This window comes from Etheostoma spectabile, chromosome 8 (genome assembly GCF_008692095.1).
Source record: "Etheostoma spectabile isolate EspeVRDwgs_2016 chromosome 8, UIUC_Espe_1.0, whole genome shotgun sequence".
Taxonomy (NCBI): domain Eukaryota; kingdom Metazoa; phylum Chordata; class Actinopteri; order Perciformes; family Percidae; genus Etheostoma; species Etheostoma spectabile.
In genome coordinates this window covers 15,748,162-15,767,789 of record NC_045740.1, presented here as the reverse complement: position 1 = coordinate 15,767,789, position 19,628 = coordinate 15,748,162, and the positions used below count along the sequence as shown (strand labels likewise).

The following is a 19,628-nucleotide window of genomic DNA, read 5'->3' as shown; positions in this document are numbered from 1 at the left end:
AATACCATGTCTGAAGTCTCTTTTAAATAGACCTTATTTGTCCCCTAATACCAAATCTGAAGTCTCTTTCCCAAAATTTAGGAATTCAGAGCAGGATACCCAGGGCTCGGTTTACACCTGTTGTCATTTCCAGCCACTAGGGGATCATAGGCCGGCTGAGGGAACACATATTAATGTTAAAAAACCTCATAAAGAGAAATGTTCATGCCATGGGACTTTTAAGGACATTCAATTTAAACTTTGGGGAATGGCTTTTGTTTTCCCAGCTGGTAGGAGATTGTGAAGAGCTCTTTGCATGATTCCAGTTGAGCATCCGTCTTTTGTCTGGACTCTCAGACTTTTATTCAGATACCACACTATAATACGTTTTTATATTTTAGCCTTAATGATCTGTAGTTTTAAATTAATGAAGATTACAGATCCACTCATGGAGAAGGGAAACACTCTATCATTGATATGTCCTTTATTTTGACTTTTTCACATCTGTACACCTTCTGTAGAACTCTTTCAAAAGACATTCCTGCTAAAATCACTAACATGGGTTTAATATTTTAATCTGTGCTGTGTGAAACAAAAGAGTTGATTGCCGCTGTTGTTTGCACAAAGGGTGTCTTTTCAAATAAAAAAAGACAATATTTATATGGCAGTGTGCTCGAACAAGTTGTTCAAATCTTTGATTTTCTAGCAAGGTTCGGAATTCAGCCCAGCCCAGTACGGAGCGGTGGGGTCAGACAGTGCCTTAGCCTACATAACTGTGAGTACTGCACCAAGGTGTTAATAACTTTTTCTTCTGTCCTACATATATGCCTTTGTAATGATTTAATATTTGTTTTTACAGCTCAGATAATGGTGACCAAGTAGCCCTGAACAACTTAATAGCAAAGCACCTTTTGTTTACAACATCCTGTTTACACACACACTTGAAATAAAAAATCAAAAAAATAGTCTTTTTTATTAAACTGCAAGCTAGAAATGGCCATGCCATGTTTGTGCAATGTGTTATTTTAGAAAAATCTAGTCTATTTTCTAGTGTAGTGTATTAGGATTGTATGGACATCTGGGGATGTCTAAATTGAAGTTTTCTGATGAGTAAAATGGAAATTATTCGGATTAGTTGGAAATGGTATAAAAACATTATTAATGGCAACAAAATCCTCCAATGTTTCTAAACACAGATCCGTAATTATATATGAAAAACTCACCAGCCTGTGCAAGAACTTAAAAAGGGGAAAAAAGTACTGTAATTCTTAAATGTATTCAGAATACTGACACAGACATTTTCTACACTTGAAGTTAATTTATTGTCGGGTGGACAGTAATGAGTGTTATGAAAAGGAAAACTAAGTTTTTATGCATTAGGTCCATTTGACCGGATGAAAAATTAGATGTGTTCATGTTGCTACTGTCTCATTTACATTTTGTATATTAAATGCTCATGTTGTTTGTCCAATTCCATGTCTCTTTGATCTTGTTATGTTCTGTGAGCTTTGGGAAATAAATATACACACTTTGAAGCAATTTCAGTCATTGTGTTGCATTTATTTAGCAAAATGTAAAGGCTTTGAGTAACTTTTTACATTTCAAAAGTCAGTAGATGAAATAACATGATAGCTTCTGTGTTAGCTTTGTTGTAGGCTAAGGCATCTTTACCAGTTAAAGGGTCAGTTTCACTCAAATTACACAAAAAACAATTGGGGCAAAAACAACCCATTTTCTCCTGAATCATTAATTTGCAATTATTCTAAATTAACTGAAGCTACAAATGGAATTCACTTCAACACAAAATTGTACAAGGGTGAATGCAGACATCTCAAAAACAGTACCTGCAAAGTTGGAAAAGTAAAACCAAACCTATCTGCAGGCTAGATACCACCAGAGTTGAATTATTTATATATATATAATTTGGGTGAACTAGCCGTTCAAATGTTTTAAGGTTCATTAAAATGTGTCCAACTGTTGTGGAACCTGTGAGAGCTTTAGCAAAACAAAGTCTATGATTTGGAGTGTAAACGCAACCGTTCCCTGAGCCAACACATCAAGTTATAAGCTGATAACTTACTCAGGCTGGGATGGTATTTCTGACCACACGAAGACCCTGACCCACACGGTGCAGGTTAGCAATGAATGGGAGAAAAACTTTCTGTTTTGTGAAGTTAATCTAATTTGGGTATACATTTTCTTTCTGAAACTTAGTCAGATTTTCAGTCTCTGTAGAGCAGCCAGCACGCAGTCTTTGGCTTGGCTTCACTATAATATGCACTGACATGTGTCTGGTCATTGGTGAGCCTGTAGTTTATCATGATGCCTTCCCTGTCCCAGTAACTTGATAGGCTTGTAACAGCATTCCTGTATTCATAGTGTTATTACAGCTTTGCTGTGGCTTAGTTTTTTAATAATCTTTTTATTGTGCTTTTTAACACAAAGACACCAACACGGACAAACAAACAAAACACAGTGGCCCCAGAAAATAAATATTTAAATATAAATTCCATTATTGCAAGGTATGATTTCTTTTAAAACAACATTTTACTTGTCTTTGCCCAGTATTTAAGAAAGGATTTCCAAGTCTTTCCAAGGCAAAACATTTCATCCATTTTTATATTGTTGCTTATAATTGTGTTAGGTGATGTTCAGCCGTTTTGGCCATGTACTGTAGATGTTACATTATGTTCAGGTAAGATTGAATGTAATATACACTGCCCAATTTTAAAAATGTATCAAGGTATTTCTGCAGAGCAACAAGATACAGTATGTGTGCTAAAATGGCACGGTAAAATGTACCAAAAGGTGGGTGAACATTCCTATAGAAGCCCAGTATTCATGTTAAATGATGTTAAATGTTTCAAGTTCAATGTTGACCTATCGATAAGCCCTGCCATTGGTGTTCCCTGGGCCCTCTGAAGGGAGACGCCATTCTCTTTAAAGTGTCCTTTAAATCCTGTGTGTAATCAAAAAGACATTCTGCATCAGCATCTAAGAAACTTACTCAAAAATCAGTTCTGGTCCCTGTTGTTGTTACTGTAGTGTACCCACTGTTCCACCACTCAGTGGCCTCACACAGTGCCACGATGGTTCATATCCACTGGGTGGCACTAAAAGTTCCCGTAAGTAGTGAACTAGCATCATTTATACAGACAATTACTTTATAGATTGTACTAACCTGCTGACATGTATTTCACATGCATTTATTAATCATTTTTAATGTTTCATACAGAATTCATATACAATAATTCTATTCTAATTTTAACATGTCTATGCAAAATGTATCTTGTAAAATGTCTATGTAGTTAGTACGTTTTTTAAAGATTATTTGTGGGGCATTTTAGGCTTTTATTTGAAAGGACAGCTGAAGACATGAAAGGGGTGAGAGAAGGGGAACGACACGCAGCTAAGGGCCACGGGCCAGGGCCAAACCCGGGGCCGCAAACCTCTACACACTGTATGGGCGCCTGCTCTACCAACTGAGCTATCCGGGCGCCCAAGTTTAGCTTTCTATAATAACAAATTTCGGTAGGTCTAAAGAAAACCAGTTTATACAGATACAACCTCATCATGAAAGTATTACACAAATGGCAGGATGTGTTTGTTTCTCTTCATGCCAAATTAAACTATGTCAGATTGATTAAAAAACCTCCCCCCATCATTGAAACATGTCTAATTAGTTGATGACTACTTTGTATCGTTTATTATTACTGCTTTAATGCTGTTCAATTGTTTTTTTGTCTGTTATTTCTGTGTTCCTTTAATTGTAAAGTGGTACTAAGACCATGTTTAATGGTAATGTTGTACTTTAAATACAATATGATTGATTGATTGGTTGAAGACAATGCATGTAAAGAACAATGCATTAGTTAAAAATATGACGTAAGATTTTGTAGAGCGTACGATAAGATCATGTACTTTTGATCAATTACAATAAGAAAAACAATCTGACATCACAGTTTTAACCAAAGGGAAGGTAACACTTTACAATAAAATACACAAAAAATAGGTAGTTATTGATTAGGTACTGTTTTTAAAAGAGTAACAAATGGTTAGTTACTGTTTTTCAGAAGGGCAGTTACTGTTTTTTGAAAAAGTAAAGAATGATTAGTTACTACCCTTCTGAAAAACAGAATATCCTTTCAAAAAACAGTGACTAATCATTCATTACTCTTTCAAAAACAGAAACTAATCTTTAACTTCCTATTTTTTGTGTATCTTATTGTAAGGTGTTACCAAGGGAAATGTCATATCAATATCCCAATAAAGGAAATGACAAACATTATAACATTAAAATAAAGTTATAATATATGATAATGAGGTGTAATATAATAACAAATAATACAAGATAATAAATATCTAAACAAATTAATTAAAATAAAAACCCCAAAGTGTTGCAGAGACTTTATGTTACATTTGGGAGTACACCTTTCATATTTTTAGACACTTCAAACAAAATTTTGATTGATATAGTGTGAGGAAATTACCTGATAAAGATCAAATGTATTATGTTTTTAGGTTGATTGTGCAATTAACTGTAGAGAGCAACCTAAATCACTAGATTACGAATTTAAATCTTTACAAAAAGTTTATTTTTGATTTTATACAAACATGTGAATAACCCCCTTGTTATGGCGTCATATCGCAGCCGTTTTCCCAGGAAAGGGCGTGGCTTGCTGACGCATTGCGGCTCCCTCCCAACTGCGTAAACGGGCATCAGCAGAGAGGCACGGCTGCGCGTGTGTGCATTTTTGTATGTGTGTGTGTGTGTTGACGTATGCGCGCGCGGCAGTGGGTCACCTAGCAGCAGCAGCAGTCTGCATGTGGGCTCGAGCCGGAGCTGAAGCATCCGAGCCAAACTGCGCAGAGATGCGGTGCACGTAGACGTGACACGCGGACACACCGCCTCACCTCCTCGCGCTGATGTCATGGTTAAAAACACCATTCAGATATTTTTTGTTTGTTTTGCAATGGCGCCGCTGAAGTCGAAGTGAACAGCTCTGGGGCTCGGTCCGCTCGCCTGCCCGGGAGTGCAGTTTTTTTTCTTTCCTCACTCTTTTGCCAGGGCAAGGAGCCAAGACAGATAAATCCGTTTTTTTTTTTGTTCTATTTCAATCGAGTGTTGTTAAGGAATCATGACTTCTGGGCAGGACGATAGCTCAGTCCGTGTGGCACTGAGGTAAGTCAAAAACATTTCTTTTAATTGTCCATCAACGCTAAATGCGTAGCTGGGTCTTAATTGCCCGGTGCCACCTGTCAGTCAGTGCCGTGGGCCTACAAAACACCTGCAGGTCAACAACAGCATCAGAGACACACACTCACACGCGCTAAATCTATAAATGATCAGCCTCATTTCATTTTAGCACGGTGACCCATTTCCAGCGGGGCACCTCTTCATGCTGCCACCGGCTTTTCTTGACAGATTTGCGGTCTGTTTTGTGGTCTAGCTCTGCTAAGACTTGAAGTTTCACAAAGTGCGAGGCCCAGTAGGTTTTCTGTGTATCACACCCGTTGCACAGGTGCACACACACACATGTCTCCAGCACACTCTGGCATGCGCGAAGAGGGATGATATCATCCATTGTAAGGGCTGAGATATTAGAGAAAGATGGAGAGAGCCAGGGTGGGAGAGAGACAATCAGCCAGTGTGTCTCCTAAAGCCTGGCCTCTCCTCAAAGCCTCCTGCAGAGAGACAGTTAGTCGATGAAAGAAGAGCTTCACTGACAGCCAGGTTTAAGGAAAGGCCGGCGGGCCGTTCAGTGCAGCTTGGGCAACGCTGTCAAGTCCGCTCTGTTTGTAGACAGCCCAGGCACGGCTCTGGTGTTTCAAGCCTGGTTAGAATCGTAGACATGTTTGATATATCAGAAAAGAGACTTCCTTTCCTCCAAGTACATACGCTTAATGCACTGTTGTGCTGAAGTAGGCCGCTCCCACCCAGCTGGTGAGGTGGCACAGTGACAGTGGCATAATGGGAAACCAGTCCGTCTCTCTGTAGTCTCTCACTCAAGGCCATTCAGGGACATTTTGATCATTATGAAATGATAGATAATAGCTGTATTGTTGCATTAAGCTTGTCTCTTTCTTTCTGTATCCGTTTGTTTTTCGTCTTGTCCATGCTTGGATTTGCTCATTTGTGTCTAATACTCAACCTCATGTGTGCTTGTTCACAAAAGTGCATCATCATCATCTTGCGTGTGGAGCAAGTTTTTCCAGAGCTTCCTGATTCCATTTCCCATTTTGATTGGGGAAATCCACATCTGCATGTTGGTGATGCTGCTTTTCTGAGAAAAAAACAGCTCACGCAAAAACAGAACATTGTCATTTTCCAGCGTGTTTAAGCAGAAAATGTTGAATTGGATAAAACCTATCTTTAGGAAAAGCCGTGTTTTGATGTTTGGACCTTGTTAACAAAACAAAGAACAAGCGTTTCTTTCTAGAAATGCCATTTTGGTACCCTGGAAATCCAGAGATCTCGCAAGAGCACATTTTGAATATGCTCAGCGAGTTACTCTGGCCGAGTAATGCTGCTCATTAACTATGCCCTTGTAGCCGAGCTGCACCAATCATATCAGTGTATCTGATATAGGCGGGCCAGAGGCGAGCTAAACAGTGGACAACAGTTTAATCTACCAGTTAGCTCCGCTGGTAAGCGTATGGGACTCTGGATATGTCACCCCGTGTGTTGTTGTGATTGGTTGTAGTGTTATCCAGATGCGTGCAGTGAAATCTTTAAATGCTCGCTTGATGCCGCCCCTCAAGATCTGCAACTTTCATTACTCAATGCCTGACCCTTAATCTTTTAGATTTGTTCCTGGATTTCCAGGCTACCATTTTGGGCCAACCTTTAAAATTCATACAGGGAGAAATCCATTGTAAAAGAGAGACTGAGAGGCACCAATGTCAAAACCAACTATGTCAATAGATATCAGTTTTTTTTCAGGAACGGGGCAAAAGTCATCCAGGGGGTTGCATGAAATCAGCAGGCCGCCTAAGTGACGCAGAATAGAACATGCATCGATGAGGGAAAGGGATTCAACCAAGGTGAATTACGATTCATTACTGAACAGGTCCTGGAGTGATCTGCAAATCACAAATCAATGATATCTATTACTAGTGTGACCAGTGTGGCAGAGTATCTGAGTGTCCCGCATAACACAGTCAGGTGTCTCTAGCAGGTGATCTGCTTGTGCCTTTTTTGTTTGTCCTTCTGAAGCTGCACAGTTAGTGGAAAGAGACCTTCTAGTGGTAGCACTACGTGACCATAAAAATAACAACCTGGCAATTAATACTGCCAGACTGTTAAAGGTCTGTTTATGTTGTGACTACTGTGGTGTTTTAACTAATTTCTGTGGGACAACTTGAGGCTGCCATTTGTAGTATTGTTGCACAGGACTGGATCTATAGAATACAAAATAAATATTGAATTATTAACCTATCTCAAACAGTGTCTCAAATTTCACAACTCATGAGTGTGTGAAGCAAAATAACTCACACAAAAAGCCAGTTTCTTACCCTACATCTGATAAGGAAACTGCTAAACTAATTCTGGACACTAACTAAATACTCACACACATACATGCTTGTCCAAACTGGACATAAGTATCTGTTCAAAATGACTTGCACTTTCTAAAAGACTCTTTCTAAGACGGTGCAAATTGCAGTAAAAGTGTGGAAAGCATTTAGCCAGTAAGAGGTGGATGTTCTGTGTTGTGGTCCCAGGAACTAAAATTACACCTCTGATTTTAGCACGGTACAGTCCATTTCACTCTGTCGTATGTAAAACTAGTTTATTTTTATAAGACATACCAAGAGAAGCACAGTTGATCTTTCTCAATAATACATTTTAGGCTTTAGGCCTTGACTAATCTACACTTTTGAAGCATTCAGGATCTAGTAATGCCTCTTAAACCAGGCTTGTAATCAGTATAATGGGGTTTACACAGCTTTTTCCCATCTAAGACACCCAGCTCTAGTGATAGGTTTGCGTGGCATGTTTTAACTGCTACCAACTGTTGACAAGTCTCACCTAGCACGTGCACAACCAGTTCAAATTGGGTGTGACAGTTCATATCGCTCAGCTGCTTCAAAACCAAATAAACCCAACGAGCTACAACATATTTGGGTATGCTCACTATGCAGGGGTAAGTGTGTGGCAACAAAATGGCTTAAAGCAACACCAAAGCACTTTTCTTCGGTCCCCTACAGGTAGGAAGCGGAACTCCTTCGAACTACAGATCCGCTACCCGATCTGGCAAACTTGCATAGTGCGGTTATAGCCGGTAGAGAACTTCAAAGCAAATGCAGAAGTGCCGTTCACCCTGTTAGGAGTTGATGAACCACAAATAATTTTGAGAACATTATTTTAAGGTACAAAATAATCTGTGGTGCTTTAAATGTAATGGAAAACATGTTGAGCTTATCTTGGAGACCAGCGATTGCAATGTGCAGTTTAAGCCATAATGCTTGATCCCGGATTGCATAGTACCTTAAACAGGGTTGCTGACGGAATGAGGGGTCCACTTGAGGTTGTTTAATCGGTTTAAGACCCAAGCTTATCTCAACAGAGGCCGTCCTGTTCTTTAAAACTTCCACATAGGGAAAACAGAGTTCAACGCATTTGATTTCAACTTACATTTGTATCCATGGTATGAGTTTATCCATGCACAGAAAGGCTGATGGTGCATTGAGAAACACAGTAAGCCTCAGTATATAGGTTCTATTGTAGTGGGCCTATTTGCACAGTGCAAGACGCCAAAATAGTTTGTCTTAAATGGTTGGTGTACATTGAGGGGAAGGGCTCTGGTGCAACTGAGGACTTGTTAAACCTGCCTGCTTGGGGTAATTACTGCAAACAACAAATACTGTATGAAGCAGCAATCATTTATTTTCAAGGCGGTGTCACATGAGCAGTGCGGATCAAAGCGAGAGGGAGTGACTTGGTCTCTGTTTATCTGCTGTAATAACTTTGTATGCTGTAATTTGGTTGCTGTTGCCAAGTCAATTAAGAACTCAATAACATGAAGTAGCCTTGACAATCCAATGACGTATCGCATCATGAAAATTCAGTCTCTTCCTTATTCTTTCCCCTGTAAGAACTTGATTTTGATTCTTAGCTGATTGGCATAACAATGACGATAAAGAAATTAAATGGGTCCCTAAACCTCTTAAGGCTTAAGATGCAAGCTTACTTTAATGTATTGACATGGAGGCATGCAGCAACTGGTATAAGTGGCTAAGTCTAAGCCTCAGGTTGTAGCTCACAAGCCAACTGTAGAGATAGGGTTGACTGTGGTTTTAAAAGCGTGTTAAAATGAGCTGCACAATTAGAGAAGATATCTGCTACTACTTAATGACCAGGCCTTAACTCAGATGACGAGACAACAGCTGACAATAGTAGGCGCGGGGCCTCTCAGCTAAGAAGATAAGTGGGTTGCGGAATGGGAAAAGAACAGGTTTCCTCAAAATTCAATTTAGCACAAATATGCTTTTTTTTAAATTAAAATTATATTAACAAAACGTGACAATTGGCCAGGTTTTTGTTGGATGAATTATCATGGTTTAACTTCTTTTTTTTATTTATAAATCCTGACAAAATGTAAGAGTAGGGTAGTTATTTGAACACAGAAAAATACAAGCAACATGGGCAGGACCAGTAGAGGACTGGCAGAGGACCAGTGGGAGCTTGGATACGGGACGTTGAGATGCGTGTTTGTTACCCATGGCATCACCATGCAGACACAAAAGCCCCCACGGGTCTAAAGCCTCTCCAGACCTTATGCTTTGTTCACATTCACTGAGCCAAGCCAGTCTGTGAGGAGTTTGACACTTGTGTGTGTGTGTGTGTGTGTGTGTGTGTGTGTGTGTGTGTGTGTGTGTGTGGGGTGTGTGGTGGGTTTGTGTGTGTGTGTGTGTGTGTGTGTGTGTGTGTGTGTGTGTGTGTGTGTGTGTGTGTGTGTGTGTGTGTGTGTGTGTGTGTGTGTGTGTGGGTGTGTGTGTGTGTGTGTGTGTGTGTGTGTGTACAATGAGAGCTTTTAAGGGAATACTTTGTGTTAAACACCTGCTGAAAGTAAAAGGGGGGGAATGAGAACTCTGACAGGCCATATGAAACACCCAGTTAACGTTTCATACAGTCACAAAAATCCAGTCGGAACAGAAAAAACATGAATTCCTACAATATAAACTACCCAGAATTGCACAATATGACGGCAATGCCATTTTCAAAATCAGGTTTTCTGCAGTACTGTATATCCTAAATTTGCAAGTGAATATGCATTTAACAATCAGTGTGAATGTGGAATAGTATTAGGGTATGGTGGAACAGCACCAGTGTCCAATTTCTTTAGGTAAGCCCTTTAACTAAAGTAAAGCTGGAACCAGAATCAATCAGCAGTGATTTTGATAATTAACACAGCTGTATATTGTTAAATATGAGGGTTAAACCTGTATTTGTACCAGTGTTTCCATGGTAACTCTGCTATCGCGGCCGCCACGGCGAAGACACAGAAGAAGTTATTGAATGCAGCTAACTTCAGTGTGTAGAGTAACAGCGTGAGCTGCTGGACCTGGACCTGGACAGAGATGTGCCCAGGCCAGAATATCATAGTCATAAAAATGCAGCGGCAGTGAAGATACAGACGTTTCATACACACGCCGTGTGTATCCGCCCTTCGACCCGTGCTGGACCCGTTCATAATGGCAGCGTCTCGGGAGTAGCGTCCATCACACTCCCTCTGCAGTTATAATGCCTATATGACAATACAATTTGTTTTGGTTAAATCAACAAATAATCGTGGAGAATAATGCGCTCAAAATTTTGCTCAAAATAATCGTGATTATCATTTTGGCCATAATCGTGCAGCCCTAATACAATTATTTTAAGTTATTAAAAAATATATTTACGGTTGTTATATGTGGACTGATAACCCTACTAACTCAATATTTAGAACAAGAATCCAAACTGCAAAATATGATTCCACTTGGAAAATTCAGCTTCAGCTATAGCCTGACTATACTGTAAATAATCGTTTTTTTTTCTTTCTTTTTAAATCTTCCACACCACCAACACAGAGTCTGGGTTATTCTTTGTTGCTTTGTCCGGAGTGATGAGCGTTGGCTGTGACTTTTCTTGTTTGCATCCAACTCTGCTTCATCGTGCTGTGATCCACATCGTTTTAGTGAAGAATCGGCCTGAAGGGGAGCTTGCATTGCGCTTCACTGTATTACTTCTCTACACATGGCGCTTGTCTTTTAAGTGTTAGCCAAAGTGTTAATGTGTTAGCCAAGTTACCCAGACAGAAGCTATGAATAACACCTACTTTGCCTCCAGCACTAGTTGAAGGAGGAGTGTGTGTTTCTCCGCTCACTACAGGGGAAGATGAACTACATCACTTTGGTTTTTATTCAGTATTATTTCATAGTGTTGCCATTAGAGTTGATATACTCAATATTTATGTATGTATGTATGTATGTATGTATGTATGTATGTATGTATGTATGTATGTATGTATGTATGTATGTATGTATGTATGTATGTATGTATGTATGTATGTATGTATATGCTCTCTTTATCTGTAACTAAGCCTTCAGGTCATTTGCTTAAACTGTCAAAAGTGCAGCTGTTAATAATACGTACAGTCCTTGTTTAGTCTGTCAAAAAAAAAAACGACAAAAAGACAAATATTCTTTTGCAAGTATCCAGAGCTTGAGGGGACATCTTTGGTTTGCTTTGTCAAACCCAACAATCCAAAACCTAAAGATATTCAATTTACAATGATGCAAGACAGAACATTGCAGCAGATTCTAACATTTGAGAAGCTGGTGCAGTAAATGTTTGACATTTCTGCATGGTAAATTACTTAAATTATTTATTAATTATCAACATTGTTGGTTATCTGTAAAAAATAACTAATGGATATGTAGTCTCTAATCCCAGTATTTACAAATTAACAAGTCTTTACTTGAACAATTAGTCAATGAATTTTATTAGTCAACCATAAGAAAAAGTTAACCGTGAAAGATGCCAAGCAATTTTTGGCTTCAGCATTTTAAATGTTAGGCCACTTTTTTTCTCTTTTATATCTTTTGATTTGACCTTTAAACTGTTAGTTAGACAAAACAAGTAGTTTGAAGATATCTTCTGGGTTTCTGTTATGTTTATGTTTTGACTAAATGATTAATCAAAGAAATTCTTTTTTTTAAGGAAAATAATCATTAAAACAGAGGACAAGACACTTCTTCTGCAGTAAAGTGTCCCTGCAGCAGGACCCCAATGATCAGATATGGAAATGAACCTTTAGTACCTGACGTCCGTCATGGTGACAGGCTGCCCTGTAACAGTCATTTGAGTGAAACTACGATACATGTTTGTTCCGCCGCCATCACCCTCTTGCTAAACAGAAGGTTCTTCTATTCCGAGACGATGCTAAGCATAGCCTACACTTAAACTCAACTTGCCCCAAAATAGACTCACGACTGGCCGCGGCTTTGCTGGCAGACTCAGTTATCTATATCACAACCTCCAAGGAGTCAGCGCATTTCTGCCAGACGCATCTGCACCGATGCAGAGAGCCTTTAACTGTGGAGTCACATGTGGACATGTTTATGACAAGGAATGGATTTCCTCCCTCCTCCCCTCATTATGTAGCACTTAGGAAACAAGCTGGTCATGTAAAATGCTTTAAAGGTAATTATAGAGCTTACATGTACACCACACCCATGCAAATATGTTGATGCCTTTGTCTTTCTACTGTGCTCCTTTTTTTTGTCATTTTCTTCCTCCCTGCTTATTGTTTCCACTCCAACGCAACTCAGTTTGTGTGCTCACTCTTCCCTTTTTCCTCACTGACTGTACAGATCCGACCAGTTAAGGGGCTCAGCTAAAATGGATGAGGGTCTATATGTGGATCTGGTGCCATGAATAGGATGTGGATGTAACTTAACGTCCATCATCAAACTGCCAGCAGAACGTCACAAATAGGCATCACACAGTCCCAAATAGCTCTGTTTGCATAGTGAGCTGACACCTTGTTATGTCAGGAGGCCGTCCCTGCAGTTAACAGGCAGGGAGGTGGACAGGCTGTGTCCATTAAATACAATATTAGACGTTCTATCTGTGGTATCACCAACATCACTGGCCTGATTTAGATGATGCGTCTTTAAGCCAGTTTATTATAAACGGGTTGATTGAGGTGGTGCAATGAAAACTTTGTACTCAATGGTAACATCTCAGATGGAGCAGGAACATACAATTATTTACATCCTAAACAATAATTACACCAAAAAAATTTCCTTGTCATTGCAAGCAATACCAGTAAAGTTACATGAATAAACATTTATAAAAGATGTTGAACATTTTATTTAAAGCATTAAATAATCTATTTAATAGCAATGTTTCCTCTATTCAAGCAACAGCTCCCTTCTAAATGTCTATGTCTATGTGTCTGTGCTTGCTTGGTGTGACAACATCCCAGCATCATGTTCGCTCTAACATTATGATCTTTAATATCCCAACCCAAATCATAACCATAACGCAAACTACACTTATGGAGTGCAGAGCAAAGTTTCGGATCCATGGAAAAGAGACAATCAACGGGTTTGTAATTCACTCGTCTCTCTGAGCTGATTAACGGGGCCCAGCAGGCGGACATGCAGCTCCACCAGGAGCTTTTTAAGAGAACATTTGTTAAAATCACTTTAATACCTGCTTGCTAAAAACAATGCAAAAAATGTGAACCATATAATACAATCGGCACACGCATGCTGGCAGCCACTTGAATGATACAACAGGTTCTTCTCACATCTATTGTACAGTGAGGTTGTCAGACACGTTGGGCATTGTTTGGATTTTAACGATTCCGATTCTTGATTTCAATCCCGGTATCTGTTCTCGATTTTTGATTCTTTGAGGTGTGGAGTTGAAATGGGTCCCATACATATTTCACAAATAAGAGGAACGTTTTATTTTTGATTCAATGGTGGCTTGCAGTTTTACAGGGTTCTTTCAATGTAAAATAAAGCCACACAAGAGCGCCGCTTACTGCACTCCATGGCTGCAACACAACAAGCGCCTGAGTGCTTACGTAAACCAAAACTTGCGTCTCTGAAGCGATGATCGGATTTGAAACCAAAACCCTCCAAACTATTCCAATAAAGAAACCATTACATTGGAATCATAATTTTTGAAACAATTCCAAGTAGGAATTGGTTCTTGATGCCCAGCCATATTCCTGTGTCAGACAGTCTTCAACCTAAAATGTAGCCGTGGATTAAACAGCGCGGAAGGCAGTGTGTGAAAACGACCTGCTTCACCACCTGCTGGCACCATCTAGCAGCTGTCTGAATCTGCATTTTCATGAGGTGTTAGTAATTAGAATTTTGCTGCAGGTGCATACGCTCAACGTGGGTGGTATCTTTATTTTCGGTGTTGACTATCTTTCTGCTGGCAAATAATGGCAAGAAAATAAAACCGTATAGCTGACAAATGGTTAACTGTATAGCTGAACTGACTTCTACTCGACCTCGGCTGATGTGTTTACCTAACCTATTATCTGCTATCTGGCTGCCTTGAAAGCTGCAGATGGCGGCAAGCTGATGTGTCCTACACACACACACACACACACACACACACACACACACACTCGCTTACTTTCAGGGCTAGCTTTTGTCGCTGGCCGGTGGTTGACACAGAGATGGGACTCCTGTGTCAACACCACATGTTGAATGACATTGCAGTCCAGACTCTGCAAAGCAGGCAGTGAAGTGGAATGTTTGAGTCCCTAACATGTAGACACATACATCGTACTGTTATTTCTTTGCATTTATTTTTTAAAATGATATACGTATTTATTTTTGTGTGGGCAAGTGGTCTGGATTAAACTTATCTGTGTCATAGTACAAATTCAATTGTGACTGAGTTATATACAATATGTTTGTAGTGAAATTGTATGTCTAATACAGACATTTTGTGCACATTTAAACCTCTTTTAAAATAATATTTGAGTTTTGAAAGCTTCTTCTCTAATAGTATTTAAACACTTGTGTGACACTTAAAGTGCTCATATTATGCTTTTTGTTTTTTCCCTTTACGTTATTGTGTTATATCTTTTGGTGCACCTTATAGGTTTACATAGTGAAAAAGCCCAAAGTCCATCCCAAAGGGAGTTACCATCTCCAACAGAAAACACTGTTCACAGACTGCTGCAAGCAGCTCTACTGTAGTCCACGTTACGTCTGTAACAAATGCTCGTCACTTTGTAACACACGTTAGACCGCTCGCCTCGTTGCCCGCCCTCATACTCTGCAACTGACCCGCTAGCAGTATTGGGAGTAACGCGTTACAAAAGTAACACACTTACAGTAACGTATTCCTTTTGCTGTAACGCAGTAATATAACATTACCAATTACATTTCAGTAATATTAAACCCAATACAATCTTAGTAATGCGATTTACAAAGCATTTTAAGAATACTCCAACACCGCAAAACATTTCTTCACAGAAAAAAAAGCGTGAGTATTATTTCCTGTTGCTGTATTTGATGGTTGAGATGACTGCAGAGTCAGATACATCTGAAAGATGACTTTATTTTCAAGTGTTGTTACGCTGTGTTGAAGCGAGCTGTCCCGTCACTGTTCCCGTGGTCACAGCCAGAACCAGGGACGGTGCAGACTACATCTGGGTCCCAACAGGTGACAGTGTGTCAGCGCGGACAGCCATGTGTCCGAGCTGCTGATAGAAACATATCGGGAATTAATGTTTAGGCTTGCTACACACAATATTCTATTCTGTTACAACCTCCAACTACAGTTATGAACTTGAAAACTTGCATAATAGGAGCAATTGAAACTCATTCAGGGTTAGCTGTGATTTTCAGGGCAGACCCTTCCATTCAAATGCAGATACATTTGCTTTTAAATGCTGCAGTAGTGTACAAAAGAAGGAATAGAAAAGTGGTGAAGGGGTCCGACCATGAACCTCAAAGCCCCCCTAATTATTTTGCAGCATTAGCATGTGCATGTCTACTGGTCTAATTGCTTATGATTGCTAGCTGTTGCTTTAAGTCTATAAATATATATAGGGTTATATATATATATATATATATATATATACACTTTTATATCAGTGATGCCGGATAAGTGTATGCAGTAAGAGTTTATTTGTTGTACTCAATGATCCAAATTTAATTAGACACCATTTAGGTTCAACATGTGCGTTTGGATGAGTGTTTCCACTCCTGAAAAGGATGCATCATTCATGGCACACTGATGTGTCCACAAATAAAGTGCAGGCTAGAAAAAGAGGGAGGCTTTAAACATATTGCTGTATCATTACTTTCAAGTAATGGGATCATTTGAATTTAAGTCTAATCTGCTAACTTTTCTGTATTCACAATTTAAGTGAAAAAAATATAATGTAAAGGAAGTTTTTTTTTTTTTGTTAAAGAAAATCCACCTTTTCATTTTGCTTGTGACCCCAAAAAATACTTATTGTTTTATTCTTATTCTTATTGTGTGCTTACTTGTTTGTGTGTTATTGTTTTTTGCTGTTATTGAAAAATGCTGCTGCTGTAACAACAAAATTTCCCCGTCGTGGGATGAATAAAGTATTATCTAATCTAATTCAAACACTACATTTAGGTTGCACTGCCATTTTAAAATACCTGGTGTTATCTTTAGTACTGGTCTTATTTATTCTATTAGTAGGAGTATTTTAATATTCGGCACAGTTAACCTTTATACCTTCATAAACAAAAACTTTTTTGTGGCATGCAAGTTGGCTTATCAAAATCCAGAATTAGATATGACCAACAAAAGAAAGCCCTTTGTTAATAATGGGGAATGCATTGTGTGCATACAAAATGTGCCACTGAGGGGAAGAAATTTCCCCTCCATCACTGACTCCAGCCGGCCTGCTAGTTTTTCCTCTGCGTGACGACAGCTACAGATGATCCCTTACTGACACCTCCTGTTGCCTAACCTTCCCCTCCTCTGCCCGCCCCTGGTAATGATGGTTTGGTCTGCTCCCTGACCCTTGACCTGCAGGAAGCAGTAAAGCCGTTATCGGCGTGCCACAGGGACTTTACACAGCCTTGTTGGTTTTGAAAGCACATTTTCCTAAAGGCTCACAAGCTCCCGGATCAGTGGGACATCCATGTGCATGCCAACCAATGAGCTTATGTCAGTAGCAGTACAGTGTTGGCCTCCATGAACTTGGTGTTCAGATTACACAACACAGCAATGTGCCCAGGCAGAGGCCTGGGTGTGTGTGTCTTGTTTTTTGCCAATTCTGGCCTTGTGTAAAAAATGTGATGAATTTGTTCTGGATCTACTGTTTCTCCATAGCGCGCCTAGTTACAATCATGTCTATGGAGATAAAACAATTTAAAGATATGACTGAAACTGAGGTTTATTATGTTCAAAGAAAACATATTTGAATTTGATATGCTGTCACTATTCTTGCTATAGCTCATCGGAGTTTGTTTTGAGTGCAGACCTGTATTTTGTGGCAAGTCTACGTCAAGTCTGGCAGAGTAAGTTTAATGTCTCAAGTCCTTGACAGCAAGATCATTTTTGGGGCATTTTAGGCCTTTATTCATAAGACAGCTGAAGACATTTCAATCAGGAGAGACATGTTTGCAGATACGCAAATAAGATTTATTGTACAGCTCAAATGAAATGTACAAAGTCTTTGGCGATTAGACTCCATCCCTATATGAATATTTTGTGTATCTATATAGGGGTAGAGCACCATCAAACCCCCAGATGGAATCTAGACACGGGTGGTGGCAACAAAGGAGCCCCAAGACCAGACCGAAGGAAGCTCCGGACTGGTCAGCTGGAGTAGATGACGGGAGGTGGAAGGGGAGGTGGAGGGTTGCACTCTTTGTCTGCAATGACAGCTGAATGGCAGAGGGAGAAACAGAATTAAAATCAGGGTTGTGAATCTGTGATTGGCCCTTGCCATTTGTGTAATGATTCTGATTGGTTTAGCAGGAAGGTAAACGCCTCCAACAGCTGATTCGAGTTAGGTAGAGCATTGATTAAGAGTGAGGTCTTCCTGAAAGGATTTACGCGGAGATACAGTTCAATCAGGGGAGACTAGTTGCAGATATTTGACAGTTCTACACAGCGTGATAAAATATACATTAGATAACAGCTGAATTGATTTAGGAGGGCATCAATTAATAGTTAGGTCTTCCTGAAAGAATTTACGCTGAGCTACATGAGTCATACATCTTTGATCAGCCAATTACAAGTCAAGATTCAGGTCTAACATGCCATTTCCTTTTAAAGCTGTGTTAATACTGTTTTTGTTACGTGGCCAAATGATTTTCAGTTTGATGATTTTGAGTGGTCGCTAAGACTAGAAAAGCGCTAAATAAAGGCAGTCCATTTACCATTGTGTGACAATGCCAGGCCTTTCTGTCTTTGGATTTATTTATTATTCTGGGATTGTACCAGGTCAAAACTTGTGAATTGAATATTTTCTTTCAAATTTCAAGCCTTTAGTAAGTCTAGCCTCAGAGTAGTCAAGTCTCACATTGAGTCCAAGTCTAAATTCTCTGTCCACAGAAAGCTGGTAGCATGTTTGTATTGGAGGACATGAAATATCAACCTTTCTTTTTATAGTCTTGAGCTGTCGGGGAAGTAGGGCATTAACGGCAAGCTCTATTTTTCAGTAATATCATATTTCTGTGCAGAAATGTTTTGGTTTCAATCATTTTATCTTTGCAGGAAGAATTTGAGTTTGGGGTTTGGTTTCCTCCCGGTCTGTCCCCCTGGAGAGGGACAAGCTTTTACTTGTTTAAGGACACGTGCTGTGCACTGCGCAGGCAAACAAAGCAACTGCTACAACTGATTTTGGGCTATATTGACTTAATTAAAATCTACATATTCCTAAGCTTCCATTAAAAAATTGTTTGCTAACTTTTTTTATTTAAAATTTTGATCAGAATTTGATATTCTTTATTTTATTTATTGACGTAATTGATGCAGCATAGATGCTAAAAAAGTCTTTCCACGTGAACTGGAGCTAACTCTCTTTTCTAACTTGGTTTTGGGCTAATTAATATTTGATATCTTCTAAACCAAGTTGAATTTTAAACCCAGACTGACTTGGCAGCTTTGTGCAGTTTAACAGGTCTAAAGGCCTGGCTAAGGTGGTTACACTTTTAAAAGAGGTCAAATTACCCCTTTGGGTAAAGAATAATTATATCATAAACCCTTACTGAGGCTTGTGTCAGTCACGAGGATGGAGGCACAGAGCAAACCATTAATTCATGGTTTGGGTTGCCAGTGAATTAACCTCATCCTGACGTCTCTGACGGGTGGCAGGATGCCGAGGGAGTGGGTCTCTCTCTGGTGCCCCTCCTCTTTGCATCTTTCAGGCGGCCAGACCAGCTTTATATCCCACTGGGATCGGATTATGACTGTAATTCTCCGATTCCATTACCGGTCGCCATAGCAACCCCATCCTTTATGTCACGCAGAGTACAGAGTGTTTCAGTGCTGCACAGACATAAAGACATATTGGTACATTATTAGTAAATATTGAGCCCCCACAGATAGGAAGTCCAAGCTTTTATCAGTGATGGATGTATTTTTGACTGTGGCACAGTTTGCGTGTGCTTGTGGTTTTCTTGCCGCCCGT

At 39.6% G+C, this 19,628-nt stretch overlaps 2 protein-coding genes and 1 long non-coding RNA gene across 11 annotated transcripts in view; 2 read left to right on the top strand and 1 right to left on the bottom strand.

Annotated features, from left to right (window-relative positions):
- LOC116694535 (proton myo-inositol cotransporter) overlaps positions 1-1,518 on the top strand; it is a 12,022-nt gene extending 10,504 nt beyond the window's left edge. For 3 of the 4 annotated variants that reach the window (XM_032524280.1, XM_032524281.1, XM_032524278.1), the window contains one exon: positions 686-1,518. In XM_032524280.1, the coding sequence (XP_032380171.1) occupies positions 686-778 (93 nt within the window). In that variant the 3' untranslated portion in view covers positions 779-1,518. The remainder of the gene's footprint in view (positions 1-685) is intronic. The other variant, XM_032524279.1, reaches the window with a different exon arrangement.
- Positions 1-15,206, bottom strand: part of LOC116694537 (uncharacterized) — a 19,239-nt gene extending 4,033 nt beyond the window's left edge. Inside the window, exons 1-2 of the long non-coding RNA XR_004333203.1 lie at positions 15,027-15,206; positions 2,983-2,985 (exon numbers count right to left, since the gene is read on the bottom strand). This is a non-coding gene — a long non-coding RNA (uncharacterized LOC116694537). The remainder of the gene's footprint in view (positions 1-2,982; positions 2,986-15,026) is intronic.
- kif21a (kinesin family member 21A) overlaps positions 4,755-19,628 on the top strand; it is a 52,404-nt gene continuing 37,530 nt past the window's right edge. For 4 of the 6 annotated variants that reach the window (XM_032524277.1, XM_032524274.1, XM_032524276.1 and 1 more), the window contains exon 1: positions 4,756-5,161. In XM_032524277.1, the coding sequence (XP_032380168.1) occupies positions 5,118-5,161 (44 nt within the window). In that variant the 5' untranslated portion in view covers positions 4,756-5,117. Of the gene's footprint in view, positions 5,162-19,628 lie in introns of all 6 variants that reach the window. The other 2 variants (XM_032524272.1, XM_032524271.1) reach the window with 1 other exon arrangement.